This window comes from Saccostrea echinata, unplaced genomic scaffold, assembly GCF_033153115.1.
Source record: "Saccostrea echinata isolate AGI-Se365-2 ecotype Australia unplaced genomic scaffold, CSIRO_AGI_Sech_v1 ptg000001l, whole genome shotgun sequence".
Classification (NCBI taxonomy): domain Eukaryota; kingdom Metazoa; phylum Mollusca; class Bivalvia; order Ostreida; family Ostreidae; genus Saccostrea; species Saccostrea echinata.
In genome coordinates, this window is record NW_026889750.1 from 32,980,824 (window position 1) to 32,997,106 (window position 16,283).

Here is a 16,283-nt window from a genome sequence, read left to right on the forward strand (position 1 = left end):
AAAGTTCCTTTTTAGAGTTATCTTTACTGTTACCCAGGACTCAAACACTTTAGCAAGTCTCCGCATACGTCATCATGCTCAAGTTACTCATTATTGGCAACTGAGCTGGACAGATAATTATATAAATACTAGTATACATGTAATTTTCCTTTGACAAAACCATCATCTCTAAAGCGTTTATAACACTCTCTTACAGGTCGTGCCAGGGAAATCGTCAGTGCACACAATATATAAAAGCGGAAGTAAAAGTATTTTTCTCGATACACGTCACAGGTCACGGGGTGTGGAGGACCCTTAAAACCTATTTCATGTAACCATTTTACCTACTTGTTTTGCTTCACATGCACTTCGTGGTCAAACGCCGTCCCGAACGTCATAATATGGCAAGTACCAAATTCCCTGATGCATTCCCACTGACGATGAATATGACAAAAATTTGGACAAAAATGATTACTTTCTAAATTATTAGTCCCCTACCGGTGAAACCGGAGGGGACTATAGGTTTCCTCTGAGTCTGTCAGTCTGTCTACCTGTCTGTTCCTCTGTCTGTCTGTCAGTCTGTCCAACTTAGTTTCCCGCGCCTTTTTTCTAACCGCTTGCAGATATTGAGCTGATATTGGGTATGTAAGTTAATCTTGATGAGTTACAGATCAAGTTTGCATTTCGGTCCGCTTCAATGATTTTTGACGGAATTACAACCTCTTCAATTTTTCAGGATTTTCTACATTATTTTGCTAAACGGTTGCAGATAATGAGCTGATATTTGCTATGTGACTTTATTATTTATATTATACTAAATTATTAGTCCCCTACCGGTGAAACCGTAGGGGACTATAAGTTTCCTCTGAGTCTGTCCGTTCGTCTGTCTGTTTGTCTGTCCCACTTGGTTTTCCGCACTTTTTTGTAAACGCTTGCAGATATTGAGCTGATTTTGGGTAAGTGAGTGAATCTTGATGAGTTACAAATCAGGTTTGCATTTCGTTCCGCTTCAATGATTTTTGACGGAATTACGACCTTTTCAATCTTTCAGGGTTTTCCGCAATTTTTTTCTAAACGCTTGCAGATATTGAGCGAATTTTTGGTATGTGTCTTTACCTTCATAAGTTAAAGATCAAGTTTGCATTTCGTTCCACTTTATTGATTTTTGACGGAATTATGGCATTTTCAATTCTTAACAGGAACAAGATTACACTTGCCGGTAGGGGACTAGTTGTGCTAATGCAATACTTTCAGAATGCTTGTTAATTTTGCCTTAATTACGAATAACATCCAATTCCGTATTCTAGAAGCTAAGGATCAAAGCTAAATGGTAAGAAGCATAAAATGCCTTACAAACTGTATAAATTATATTGCTATCGATATTTGGCTGAAATATTGCCGATTCGGCAATAAAAATCAATTCTCCAGTCTCCAACCTCGTAAAGTTTACAAATTTCTACCCCAAATTTTGCAGTGCAAGTGCACACCATGATAAACAACTTCTGACTGGTTTTAAAGATGTGCCTTGATTATTCTTTATTTCTATTTTCAAAGACGGGTAAAAAGTAAGTACAGGGTGTTTCATAATACATGTATATGTTACATTTTGAATCTTCAATTTCACAAACACAAGAAAAAGATATAGACAAGTGTACTTATCAACTTGATGCATGTATCTATAAGATACATTACATATGTATGTACAATTACCAACTAAAATATTACACATTGGACAAAATCTCAAACATTAATGAAAATTAGTGAATTTTCTAAATTACGTCATTTTGTCACGTTGAATTTCACAACGTCAAAAGCCCCCATTACATGTTCTTAATGACCTCCACCATTTAAACTACAAATAAAAGTTGCTTCTCGAAATTTATATATCCTTGTCCCACATTTTTGCTTAGACACTCTATGTTTCTTTTGAGCTTATTCAGTATCTGCGGTCTAGGATTGTAGATCCTGTCTGTAGAACCCCTACAGAAAAAAAGCCCAAAGATTGAGATTGGCGAATGCAGAGATCAAACTCTTTTCTTGGGGTATTGTATTGAAAATTTGTACGCTGTTAACTTCATATCATATTTCAAAGTTCAATATATGCTGGAAATGCTGATATTGCCAGCATCAATTTCTGAAAACATCTATCTGACACTTTTCTCAAGAGTTACTATCTAAGAGTCTCCACTTCACCAATTAAATCTTCGGTTATTAAAGTCCTTAGGCTTTCTGGAGAACCGTGTCATTTATCGCATATTGTCCGTCCCTGTCCTTTAACCTTGTAATTAGCCTTCCGATAAGCATCCTAAAAAGCTTCCATTCTTTTGGAATATTTCCTTCATCAACTTCTGAATGAATATTGGCGACATGTATTGAGAAAACAGCTTTACAAGTCAGCAATATGTTGATAAGTTAAGTGCATTTCGTAAAAATATTCAAATAATGACATCGGCCTTTATGTCACAATTAATCACAGTGATAACATGATCTCCTTGACTTTCGATGGAATTTATGGAATAAAAATGCAGGATTTGATGTTTAAAATGATATATAGTTTGTAATAGAATTAATAATTAGATTTAGAAATGTAACATATGTTATGAAACACCCTGTAGATGTAGCTTCCTTTAGTATGTTTAATTAAATACCTAGGTAGCTATGTACAGCTAGAAAAAGTCTTTGGACTGGACCTGTTGAAGTTCGGTGTACATGTAACTAGAACTTTTGGCCGTGCGTTTAATTATCAAAATTCATTCAATATTTGTCGATGTAAGGGACCATTGGGGATTTCATTCTTGTTTTATTAAACTTAACGGAGTAAAAAATTACAGAAAAGTAAGTTTATATTACTTTGTTAAAGATTCATACAAACAGCTCAAAAATACAATTTTCTTTGTTTTATTTCTCCCCCAGTGTGTAAATGGTACATGTACCTTCCAAGTTCTACATTCTAAAATTTTTTAAAAAATTGACTAACACTATCTTTTTTCCTTTTTACATGTGTGTTTTGGTTATTTCTCTTAGGCCTTACGCACAGGCACTTGGGGTATGGACCCCCCCCCTTCCATTTTTTTTCTATTTAAATCTGGGGTCGAGTCACCTTTTTCCTATTTCTGTATTCTAATATGCACTGTATGTTATCAATAATGTAACTCTTTTGTCTCTATAAGCTGTTTTTAAATATATCGTTTTCGACTGATACATAAAAAGAAAGAAGGCTTGCAACTCTTTTCTCATCGTCTGCCTCACCTCGCTTAAACTTCGCCTGATTATTTATCGAAAGCATAAGAGAACATAGAATATGCATACATCAATAAATATCAATAAATTCGTTATACATTCTTCTTCCTTTTCATATTTCCACTTAATTTTTATGTGCCCCCGATTTGTAAATATTTCGATTAAATCACCCGCATCTAGGGTAAATTTTGTTGATGTGCACCAGCTGGGACGGAAGTGCCCGGTATATGGTGTGCAAGGATACCTCTTCCAATATTGTGCATTTCATGGCCCCTGAGTCAGGTGCTCTGGTGATAGGGCGGGGCTTTATGATTGATTATATGGTAAAATTTCATTAATCCTTTGAAAATCTTTCTGTCCCTGGGCATTAAACAGACGAACTAAGTACATAGTTATGATGAACAATGGTGCTTCTTCCAAAATTGTGAATTTATGACGCCTGGGTCAGGGGTTCTGGTGTTAGGGCTGGACTCTATTGATAACATACACTGTAGTGAAAATGCATTATTTCTTTGAAAATCTTTGAATAATTATTAAAACAAAGTGCATGGTTATGATAAGCAAGAGTGCTTCTTCAAAATTGTAAAATTTGTGGCCTCGGTGTCGGGGGTTCTGTAAAAAGAGACGACGTCTACTGATTTTATAGTGAAAAAGCATAATTTCTTTGAAAAAAATTCTTTTCTGCTCCTGGTTATAAAGTATAGAAAATAAGTGTATAGTTATGATGAACAAGATTGCTTCTTTCAGAAGCGCGAGTATGGCCCCTGGGTCAGATGTTCAGGTGTAAGGGTGGGACTCTTTGATAATATAGTGAAAATGCATTAAAGCTATTAAATAATCCTGTCTACTCCTTGGTGTTGAGCAGATACACTAAGTGCACAGTTATGATGAGCAGTGATGAGCACGACTTCCTACAAAATTTTAAAACATGTGGTCCCAGTGTCAGGGGTTTTTGTTTTCGGGGGGTGGGGGGGGGGGTCTATTGATAATATAGTGAAATTGTGTAAATTCTTTGAAAATCTTCAACTAAGAGTATAGTTATGATGATTAGGGTATACCTCATCCAAATTTGTGAATTTCATGATATTGGGCAATGGGTTCTGGTGTAAGGCTAGGGCTGTGTTGAATCTGCAGTGAAAATGCATTATTAGTCCCCTACCGGTGAAACCGGAGGGGGCTATAGGTTTCCTCTGAGTCTGTCCGTCCGTCCGTCTGTCTGTCTGTCTGTCTGTCCGTCTGTCCCTCTGTCTGTCTGTCAGTCTGTCCCAATTGGTTTTCCGCACTTTTTTCCTAAACGCTTGCAGATATTGAGCTGAATTTTGGTATGTGAGTGTATCTTGAAAAGTTACAGATCAACTTTGCATTTCGTTCCACTTCATTGATTTTTGACGGAATAACGGCCTTTTCAATTTTTAAGGGTTTTCCGCAATTTTCCTCTAAACGCTTTCAGATATTGAGCTGATTTTTGGTATGTGACTTTACTTTAATTAGTTAGAGATCAAGTTTGCATTCCGTTTCACTTCATTGATTTTTGACAGAATTATGGCATTTTCAATTCTTAACGGGAACCAGATTACACTTGCCGGTAGGGGACTAGTATTGCTAATGCAATACTCTCAGAATGCTTGTTTCTTTGTAAATTTTCTCTGCTCCTGGGCTTATCGGAGGCAAACAGCATGAAAGTTTTAATAAGCAAGGATACTCTTACCAGATTTTTGAACATCAGGACCATTTTGTCAAGTGTTCTGGTCCTGGCCAGGGCTCTATTAATTTGTATTCTACTGAGAGAAGTTATTAGTCCCCTACCGGTGAAACCGGAGGGGACTATAGGTTTCCTCTGAGTCTGTCCGTCCGTCTGTCCGTCCGACTGTCTGTCCCTCTGTCTGTCTGTCAGTCTGTCCCACTTGGTTTTCCGCGCTTTTTTTCTAAACGCTTGCAGATATTGAGCTGATTTTTGGTATGTGAGTTTATCTTGATAAGTTACAGATCAAGTTTACAATTCATTCCGCTTCAATGATTTTTGGCGGAATTACAACCTTTTCAAATTTTGGGTTTTCCGCAATTTTTTTTCTAAACGCTTGCAGGTATTTAGCTGATTTTTGGTAAGTGACTTTACCTTGATGAGTTATAGATCAAGTTTGCATTTCATTCCACTTTATTGAGTTTTGACGGAATTATGGCATTTTCAATTTTTAGCGGGAACCAGATTACACTTGCCGGTACGCAATACTCTCAGTTTCCTTTTGCATTTCGCTTTTGATAACTAATCACTGTAAATAATGTATTTAAAAGGTTAATAGAATAATTAAATTATGACGAATTTTTGTTGTATAGTACAAAAAGTAGTTTTAATGATCAGGTTGACTTGAAAATAATATATCAATAAAAATGAGACAAAATTAACTCAAGAAAAGGGTATGATCTTTATTTGAATACCTCCAAATTCCCGCTCTCTCTTCCTAAATACAATTTTCTGGATGAGATTCCCTGGAATTAAGTATAGACCGAAATCCGTTATGTTTTTATTCCTTTATAATATCATGAACAGCTAATTTCAATGCATAATATTGTAAATGGATCTATATATAGGGGGGAAAATCCCTCCTTGATTTTGCAAGCATAATTTGCTTGTCGGAGTTCAATATCTACCGCACATGAGCAAGATCACTTTCGACGTGACTGACTTTGGACACCCGAACTACAAATCTTCTTTTGCTCTCTCTGAATCTTTTTCGACATTTAAAAACATATACTCTGGATGCATTTTATTTCTCTGTAGCCTGTTTAAATATTTCCCAGGCTTATGTAAGTTTTTGTCGGGGTGAAACTTTATAAAATGGAGGTAAATACATCCCTCCCTCCTTCTGATGTCATTTTAATCCCTTAATCGTTTAAGCATTCCATATAAAATTTATGATAAAATTTCGTAGAACTTACAGAATGAGGTAAAAATTGCAAATTTTACGTAACAATGGTGTTATATCTCTACTTTTGGAGAAAGATCAAAAAGGTACATCTAGCATTCCGGTAAATAAGATTTTTATCTTTAAAGATCTGACTTGGAAACATTGCAGTTTCTACAAAGGATGTACTTTACTTAGTACGTGTACAAAAAATTCTGAAAAGGAATTGACAACTTTGCTTTGTCTCTAAGTGTACATTCTAAGATACGATCCTTGGTAATATACTGTTCAAATTTCGAGGACTTTTGAAGATTTGGTTCGGAAACATCAATATTCCCTATTAAGGGGCATTCTCGAAGAAAATTATAGTAGCTGGACCTCTCTTAATCCAAGCCCAGTCCTCCTAGCAATGTATACTCTTTATTTATACGGTATCATAGCCATATTTTTATAGTCTTACTCTGCGACCCATATCAAGCTCTGTGAATAAAATGACCCTATTGAAAATGTTATTTCTCTTTCATTTGATTTATTGAATTGCATTCTTTCCAATAATTAAAATGTGTTTTGTGATTGCTATAATAGCGATCAGTTAATTGTAAAGTTTTATATTATTTATTGATGTCAGAAATCAAAAGCAGTCGATAAGAATTTGGTATGATATTGCCTTTTACAAGCAGTCGTTTGCTTTTGTTTTGATGTGAGTGTTGAGTGTGTTGTAAGTGGTGTCCTTTGTGGTACCCTTATTTTCATACTGAATGTTCGGCAGTTTACTCCGTTTACGGTGGGTTTGACCAATGGACAGGGAATGCTTACTCCTCCTTGGCACCTGATCCAACTTCTGATGTTTTCAGAAGTCCAGTTTTCTCTCAATTTGTATTGTTTAATAGGTCTTTTAATTATGATTACTATTCGTTATCTTCACATACATGTACAATCAAACTACGGTGGAAATAGGAACGTTCCATCCAAATTCTGACTTACTGGAAGAGAAACAAACTTCTTAATAGTTACAGAAGTTACACTAATAATTGGTTCGTTGACACCAGAATCAATCTCATCCAAGTTCAATTCGACCGATGGTGCTAATTGATGCATAACAACCCAAATCCTATGCAATTTAATGCACTGGCACCAAATTTCTTTATTCAACAACAGTAGCCACTTCTTTTGATCCCTTGAACTTTCTATCGTCAACTTTGATTACAGAAAAGTCAGAAATGGAGCATTTCTAATTGCTGTGTATTCATTCAAATGTTGTATTCTCATTTGTTTGAACAACCTTTTTGCATTTGTAATTCAATCTGAGAAGGATAGCGATGCCCTTAACATCATTTACCAATGATGTGACCTCAATTCAGTACTTCGGGTTCGAATTCCCTGCGGGACGTGGAGACCGGTCCTTCGGATGAGACCGAATAAACCAAGGTCCCGTGTCGCAGAAGGTGTTTGCACGAAAATCGATTCCTCACCGCTCAATGGCCCTCACTATAGACATAAATTTGCAGCCCTCCATCGGCAAGTGGTGGCGTCTCCATATGAGTGAAAAATTCTCGAGAGGGACGTTAAACAACAAACAAGCAAACAAAACAATTCAGTACTTTCGGTACTTTGATTTCTTCGTGTTTTTCCAAAGCTTTGCAATGACACGCGCATATCATTACCTTTAGATTTGACATAATAATCTGTTTGGGGTTTTTTTCACACTAAAAGACTTTAAAATGTTGAATCTTTACTTTGTGGATATATCCATCAATAAAAAAATTAACTTTGAATGATAATGTTGACCTATAGACAATATAAAAAATATAAATCTTAAAGACTTTTAACTTGAAATATGCGGTTTTTCTCATGTTTTGTTTGTTTTGCCCCTCCTCTCCGTCCCTTCTTTTTCTATTCTTTAAGTTTTGTTCAAAATATAATTACATAATAATATGCAACCTCAAATCGTGCTTCAGAGACATTAAATATTTTCTGCATTTTAAGGAGCAATAGACAATTTCAGAAAATCACAGTGGATATATTGTTTACAAATCTATGAGAATTTTATATTCTTTCAATGTCAAGTATGTATATACGATTATTTAAGAACGCACTTGTTAGTCATTTAGTCATGGATATAGCGATAGTTCAGTGTATTATATAGTGGTAGTAAGAAATATGCGGGTCCTAAATCATCAAGAGCGAATTTCCTACACTGGAAATCTACCGGAAAATGAAATCACTCGAATCATTATTAAGCCTCACCAAGCCGACACGGCGTCAGAATTGACTAGGGAATGACTCTAGGATGGACTCTATACTTAACAAAACTCTAAGCAACTCAACCGAGTTAGCCTTGACCATTGAACAATACGAATTTCAAGAATTTCTTCACGATGACATAGCTGTTGTAGTTTACCTGATTCTGTTGTGTTTTGTGGGAACCATTGGGAACGGTCATGCTTTTATTGTGTATCATGTAAGATATAAACCCTCAAACCACAGAACTTTTGTGGTCTGGTTAGCCGCCATTGATTTTGTTGCATGTGCAGTCAGTGCTCCATTTGAAATTGTGGATATTCGCCATGGGTACACGTTTGACTCTGGTGCTGCTTGCAAGTGTTTCCGGTTCATTAACCACGTAGTCAGTATTGCTTCAGGACTCATGTTGGGAGTTATAGCCATAGAACGATATAGAAAGGCATGCTGTCCATTTGGAAGACAAATATCCGAGAAAGAAGCAGCCATCGCATGTATGGTCACTGTTGGTGTGTCCATTCTTTTGGCAATTTCTTCTTTTTATTTGTACGATGTAGCGGAAAAATCCACTGACATTCCAGGACTCTCGGGCACGGATTGTACAACGGGCTCAAGTGAAGGACAGCAATCTTTTTTCCGGATCTATTCCCTTCTTCTGTTACTTATAAGTACTGCTATTTTCATTTTATGTATCGTTGCATATTCTTTCGTTGGTAAGAGTTTGTACAAACAAATGACCTTCCGTCAATCGGCTCAGCTTAAAAATGTAAAGAAAACCTTGAGCGGAAACTCCGTCAGTAGCGAAAACAAAGTGAGTGCCTCGTCTGTCCACCTAAAAATGGTGTCTATGAAACCCGAGGGTAGCAGTTCTCACCACATTCAAGACGAAGAATCCAGTGTCTATTCCAATAAAAACAAAATAACTCTGAATACTGTTGACAAACCTTCCAGTAAGCCTATGATAAAAGGGAAAGCCAGGTTGGATCGAACCAGAAGGATCACTCTGATGTTTCTCATAGCCACTGCTGTGTCTTATGTTGGATACCTACCAAACCTCATCATTCTCGTCATACGGGCAGCGCAACCCTCGGCTTACGAAAACCTGGCACGTAGTCTCGGAATGTTCACACCAGTTCTTCTGCGCGGATATTTCTTGAGCAATGTAACAAACCCTTTAGTGTATTGTTTTGTAGACGATAGATTCCGCAAGGAATGTAATTTATTGTATAGCAAAGTATTTAAACTTCCTTCTAAATGGAAATCTCAGACAGTGTAACGTTCATTATTGTTGTCATATCAATCTTATTTCTCATTAATGTTTGTTAAATATCGAGCAATAAACCTAAAGACACAAACATATTTGGGGTTTTATCCCTCGAAACGAAGTTGGTGGGGGGGGGGGGGTATAGAAAAGCGCTTGTGTGTGTGTGGGGGGGGGGGGGGGGGGGGTGAGTGCGTGCGAGCGTAATGGAAGATATATAAGTAATAATTTATTTCAGGATGGGTGTACTCTTGCTCCCGGGGAAGCTCCGCTTGTTTTTATTACAGTTATTGTAGGATAGCTCGATGCAAATGTCACTGCTTTCTTTAAAAGTTAGACTTGGGAATTCTTCCGAACGTCACATTTTTTAGTTATTTGAACATTCAGTATTTCAAATCTTATTCCACAACAGAAATCAATTATAAACAAGAAATACCTAATCTATTTTTAATTTGAATTCTTAAATTTATAATTCCGTTCGATGAACATTTCCTCTGCACGATCAAGCATTCTTACGATTTTCACAGAAATAATTAACATCTACTTTACATGCATTTAAAAGTTAAGTTAAAGAATATAAAATCTGAAAGGAAGTAAAATCTCTGCAGCAACTTTTAGAGCTGTATATAGAAATTCTATTTCAGACAACAGAACACACTTGCTCATTTGAAACAGAAAGTATATATAAATTTTCTCCTATGAAATTTATTTGTTACATATCCAAAAAGACAGAATTTAAGGATAGCTACATGTGTATCGTATTACCTTGTAGAAAAGGTTGTAACAAAATATATTTCTTCAGTAACGACAAAATGCGATTTATAGGTATATATTCCTTAAATTACTATAATGATGTATATGTATTGTTGGGATTTTTATTTATTTGTCAATGAAGTTATTTGTTATTCAGTGTCCAAAGTACTTTAACAGTGATTGAAATGTTAATTTTTCAGTCACCACTTAGATCAATATAAGGCGTTCTTTTCAAATGCTAGGTTTTCGCAAAGCGAATAATTCAATGAAGAAACCCGTTTACACTAAACTAAACTGCGAACCCATCACTCAATATTCTCGTTTTAGTGGACAGGAACACCCCCATCCAACCCCCATCCCCGAATTCCAAGGTTATTTCTATTTGTCATCTTTCATATATTTTTCTTCTAGCACATATTCCATATTGAAAATCCAAACAATAATGCAGAATAAACCTTTTATTAAAAAAAAAAAAAAACATCCGCGATATTAAAGCGTTTAATCGTACTCAGAGCATACTCCTGAGTCTTGAATAAGTTGGGAGACGAAAACCCATATGTAGTGCTAGTGGAATACTACCACATGAATAAGGAAAATTGACTTTGAAAAAGCTGAAGTCATCGCTTTGTAAGTTGGCCCTTATCATCTATAGTCAGTAAAACATCCAAATATGAAACAGATGTGGCAGACTCTGTGGTGTCTTTTATTTCATGTTCAATGGGATATGTCGAGTCGACATCTGAATGGAAGTGACTTGACTAATTGATATATCTAAATGTCGAGATGAAGTCCACAGCAACATTTTGTTGGAAGACCTTCTCTCCGGAGACTACATAAACATTGTCAATGAGGGATCCAGCATCCTATATATATATTTTCGTCAAATATTCTTGTAAGAAAATACCCTTAATACAAAAAGCAGACTCTAAGGGTCGAAAGAATATACTCATAACTATAAGTTTTCAACAGAACAATACTTACTATTGTAGTATCAAATGTTTGACAATATATTTATGCAGCTCTAAAGCATTTTAACTACAGAAAGGGTTTATGTTTCATTTATTTGTTTATTTTTGTTTTGTGTTTCTTTTTAAATTAAGAACACGTTTTTAATTCAATAAAATCATGTTTGGACGAAAAATTAACTTTAAGGCTAAAAAAAAGCAATTTTGATGCGTGTTGGAGCATACATTTAATATATTAATAGATTATGGGTTTTTAACAATTGACATAAAAGCTTTATTTTTAAGGACGTCGTGTACATAAAAAATTACATTTACACCGTTGGTCTCAGGCCACTGGTATTCGCTCCGAAATTCTGGAAGTCGTTGCACAAAATAGCCAATACGTATCATTATAACAGGAAAAACTTCCATACAACCCACTAACATACTAAAATCAATATTTACTAGGAAATTCAGTCAGCAAAATAAAAGTAATCTCACATAATAATGGTCGTAGCTAAATGACAAAGGGAATGCAATCGCTTTATCGTGACAAGTTCTCATATGATATGGTCTAATCATGTGAAAGGTTCTTCCAAGTTTTATATTTTAGTTGGGAAAAAAATCGCTATTTTTTTGAGTGCATTTCATAATTACATTTACCAATTTGAATGTTGGGCTGTATATTTATAAATCATAGAATATTTTACCTTAAGATTAATCAAGTCAATTTTTTAAGATGCTATCTCTGTTCATCAAAGTTACACGTGTTTAGAAAATAATGTTAAGGCATAATTAAACTGATAAATCAAAAACTGCAGATTCTAATATTTCCAACACAATTTGAGTACACTTTGTACAAGATTAGGAATAATGCAATAAAGTACAAGAATGAACATGGGTTGAAAAACCTGTACCTATTATTTAAGGTTTTTAAGATGCACTAAACATTCTTTCTTTGCCCTTTTAGAAAATTTGTCACATTGAATTTATCAATTATAGTTCATTTTTACAAAGGGTACCTGTCATACTTTCCAAGGATTCTTTTTTTCAAAGACAGTTAAGTAGAAATCGCTAGTTTTACTTATAAATTGTATACTGATAATTTAAGTCTTAACTTTTAAAGTTTTCATACTTTGATATTTTGTTTTTATGTTTGAATTGTACTGATCTCTCTTTATCTAATACCATTGTATCTACCAGATTCAACAGATAGCTCATAAGAATAAACTTGAAGGAAGGACAAGAATATTAATCTAATTCTTTCTGTTTGATGAAGATCGACACCTCGATCAGAAATTTGACTTCTATGATATGAACTCAATATTTATCCATCTATTGATATTATTCTACGAAGGGCCAAGATAATTTCTAAATTACAATGTACTTGTTTAACATGTATATTTTAGGCATGTTCTTTGTAATTGTTTGTGCTAAATAAAGTGCCGCTTTCCGTTTTCAAGAGGACGGGATATTTGCTAGTGGACACCGGAAGCAGATGAAATAATATTAGTCACCGAACTAGTCGGTGTTAAGGAGATCTTTCCGGAAAACACTTTGTCATCGCTTGTCCCCTGGTCTAAAAGGAGTAAAATTTGTACGTAGTGTTTATTAAAGGATCGACTTAACCCTGCATGTGCTGCGTGCAATCTCTCATGAAATTAGAATTGAAAACACGTTTATCTATCGTGAAGAAATCGAAATGCTTTACTTTAAAAAAAAAATTGGGCTGGAAAGGATTAAATGACGATGAAAGGTGATGAGGGAAATGAAAAGGGAAAGAAGAGAACTGAAATAATATTTGAGACCAAAAAAAAAAAAAAAAAAAAAAAAGAAAGAAAAGAATTTAAGAGTTTAATTTTTCACTTAAAAAATAAAGTACATAATTGTTAAGTACATTGTTATTATTAAGTACATAAAATATTGAGGTTAGCTTCACCATTCGAAATTTTTATAGTTAATCAATAATTTGAAGGATTTACATTTCAACGTAAATTAAAAAATATTGAATGATAGAATTTTTTGTAAAATTACGTTTTTTATTGTTTAAATTGTATTAAAAAGTGCGTAAATTTCCCTATCCAGATGCAGTGTGACAGAAGAAACTTGCTTTTTCGAATTTTAAATCCTATTCATACTATGAAATATTTTAAAAGATACATATGCACTTTAAATATTTTTTGAATATGCTTAAAAATCTCATTTTGAGTAATGAGCCCGGAAACATGGAGAAATAAAACTCCACTTAGATACTGTAGGGCATAGTATTTGTCAATCAATATCTCCAAAATAAGTTAAGAAACCTAATGATATAATTGCTTTAAGATATGTGGGAAATACTTAATTAGAAATATATCTAATATGAAAAAAAATTGAGTGACAAGCATTTTTTCAGCTCAAGGTCCTTCTCCTCCTTAATCAGATTAAAGTTTCCTCCTCAATCTTTTATCGTTAGAAAATCGAAATTTTAGAACATAAAGATATCATGTAAAGTTTATTTCCTGATGATGTTTTTTTCATCGTTTGAATTATATAATCATGCAGCACTGATTCATATCTGAAAGAAGAGACCTATGGGCCTTAACGGTCACCTGAATATAATGTAACACTATAATGGATCCATAGCTTGAATACGAGGGTCGTTAATAAATAATTAATCAATAAATAATGCAAAAGGTCATCTAAAAATAGGAAAAGCATGTAAAGCAGATTCGTAATACTTTCAATCCCTCAAAGCATTCCCTGTTAACATTTACACATGTCTAAAGTCTTTGTACCGATGACCAGAAAAACCTCAGGATACTCATCTTTAGGGATGCCCTAAAGGCACTGATGAATAGCACTTTCCTTGATATACCTGAAATTGTAAAATCTTCCTTTGATTGCTTTCCTGTGTTTTTGGAAGAAAAAGATCTCACAATGGCTGAGATCTAGCGAATATGGGGATGCCGAAGCTCTGTAAACTTTCCTTTCTTCAAAATTTTATTTATTTCTCTGCTTATTTGCAGCAGCGTTTTCAGGTGCAGAAAAATACTCTGGGGACCAGTATTTTGGCTTGATTTGCAGGAAATCTGCTTAACATTCCGGAGTGAAAATTTAACATAAAAGTTACCATTGATAGTCCTTCCTTTGGATATATGTACATGTTTTACTGGACCTGAATTTGAATAAAAAGAAAATTAATAAAACATATTTTGAGCCCTTGATTCTCTTCGCAATAATAGGACGACAGCTTTCTCTTTGATTCCACATTTTATTCTTGATCTTCCTTTTCGGCTATAAAAAGTACACTCATGTTTTGTCATCCATCACTCAAGTTTATCAGATCTTTTTTGTAAAAATTATTATTTTTAAATAGGCCATTGGCACATTCAAAAGTGTGCTTTCTCTTAGGCATTTGTAAAGAAATAAGGCACCCATCTGATAGAATTATTGTTAGATTTATTTCATTTGTCAGATCTGTTATGACAATGAAATGTTTCGTATTTTAGCAAAGTCTATCAATGGAAATTTGGCATTTTCAGATATCATGTTGCTCACAGCATCGATATATTTTGGTGCCCATACAGATTTCGACAAGTTTGACTGAGATCTTTTACTTCTGAATTTCCGAATCAATCTGAAAACTATACAGCGTGAAACACTAGTCTTTTCACATATCAAATCATATTTTAATATGGGTTATTTAAGAGATGAATTTGATTTTTGAGAATTCATGAGGACATGAACTACGACGCTTCACGCCTGCATATTTCATGAAGCGCGTTAGCTTTGAAAGACACGTAAACATATCACTCATTGTGTAATTATCATACATGAGCTTCTACAAAAAGTTTTAACTTATGTGAAACTTCATCACACAGTTCAAGTTTAATTTGTCCAAATCATGACCTCCATGGGTAGGGGATCAAAGTCAAAGTTTTACATGGAAATGTTTAGGAAAAAATCTTCAAAAATCTTTTGAGATAAATGATACCACAGAGTCTGACATATCTGTTTCATATTTGGATATTTTATTAGAAAAAGACTTTAATGGTAATCTAACACCAAAGCTTTATGATAAACGTGATGACTTTAACTTTTCAATCGTCAACTTCCCTTACTTATGCAGCAATATACCCTTATCACCTGCATGCGGAATTTATATATCTCAGTTGATTCGATACGCCAGAGCATGCTCTACGTATGAACAATTTCTAAAACGAGGGTAGTTATTGACAAACAAGTTGATGAAACAAGAATATCAGCAGTCTCGTTTAAAGTCATCATTTCGTAAGTTCTATGGTCGATACAATCACAGCAATGTCAGCAAATGCAAGCTATCATTAAGTCAAATGCTGACTGCCTTTTTTCATATGAATTGTTAGGCCATTATTTACACACTGAATTGTCGCAGATTTTTCCGTTATTTCCGATATTTTTGTGAAATTCATTCAAACCGCTATCCCCCCTATAGTTTTGGTTTGATTTCAATGACTTTGTGCAGAATCAGCTTTAATAATGTACATAATTCAGTGTTTATCTTATTTTCATGAATGATTAAAAGTGTAGAAAAAAACATTCAGTCATTTTTCAACCCCTATTTCCCCCCAAGGTGAAAATGAAAATTTCGAAACCTTATTGCACATCTACAGGACACCAGCAATTATCTTCCAAAAGATGTTAGGCTACTTCATAAAATATAAGGGGAATTCTGGGAACCAAGGTCTTTTTTATGAAAAAATGTCATTTTTCGACCCCAAGGGTGGAAATGACAATTCCGAAATCTTATTGCACATCTGTAGGACACATCCAATCATCTTCCAAAAGATTATTAATCTACTGCGTAAAGTGTAAGAGGAGTTCTGGGAACCAGAGTGTTTTCGGGGGGAAAAATCCTTTTTCGACTCCCATTTGACCCCCAAGGTGAAAATGAAAATTCCAAAACCTTATTGCACATCTACAGGGCACCACCAATCATCT

At 34.6% G+C, this 16,283-nt stretch overlaps 1 protein-coding gene across 1 annotated transcript; it reads left to right on the forward strand.

Annotated features, from left to right (window-relative positions):
* Positions 1-8,293: 8,293 nt before the first annotated feature.
* LOC133178436 (gastrin/cholecystokinin type B receptor-like) lies at positions 8,294-9,673 on the forward strand. The gene has a single exon (XM_061313140.1). It carries the CDS (start codon positions 8,413-8,415, stop codon positions 9,637-9,639), a length of 1,227 nt encoding a protein of 408 aa, XP_061169124.1. The 5' UTR covers positions 8,294-8,412; the 3' UTR covers positions 9,640-9,673.
* Positions 9,674-16,283: the final 6,610 nt, after the last annotated feature.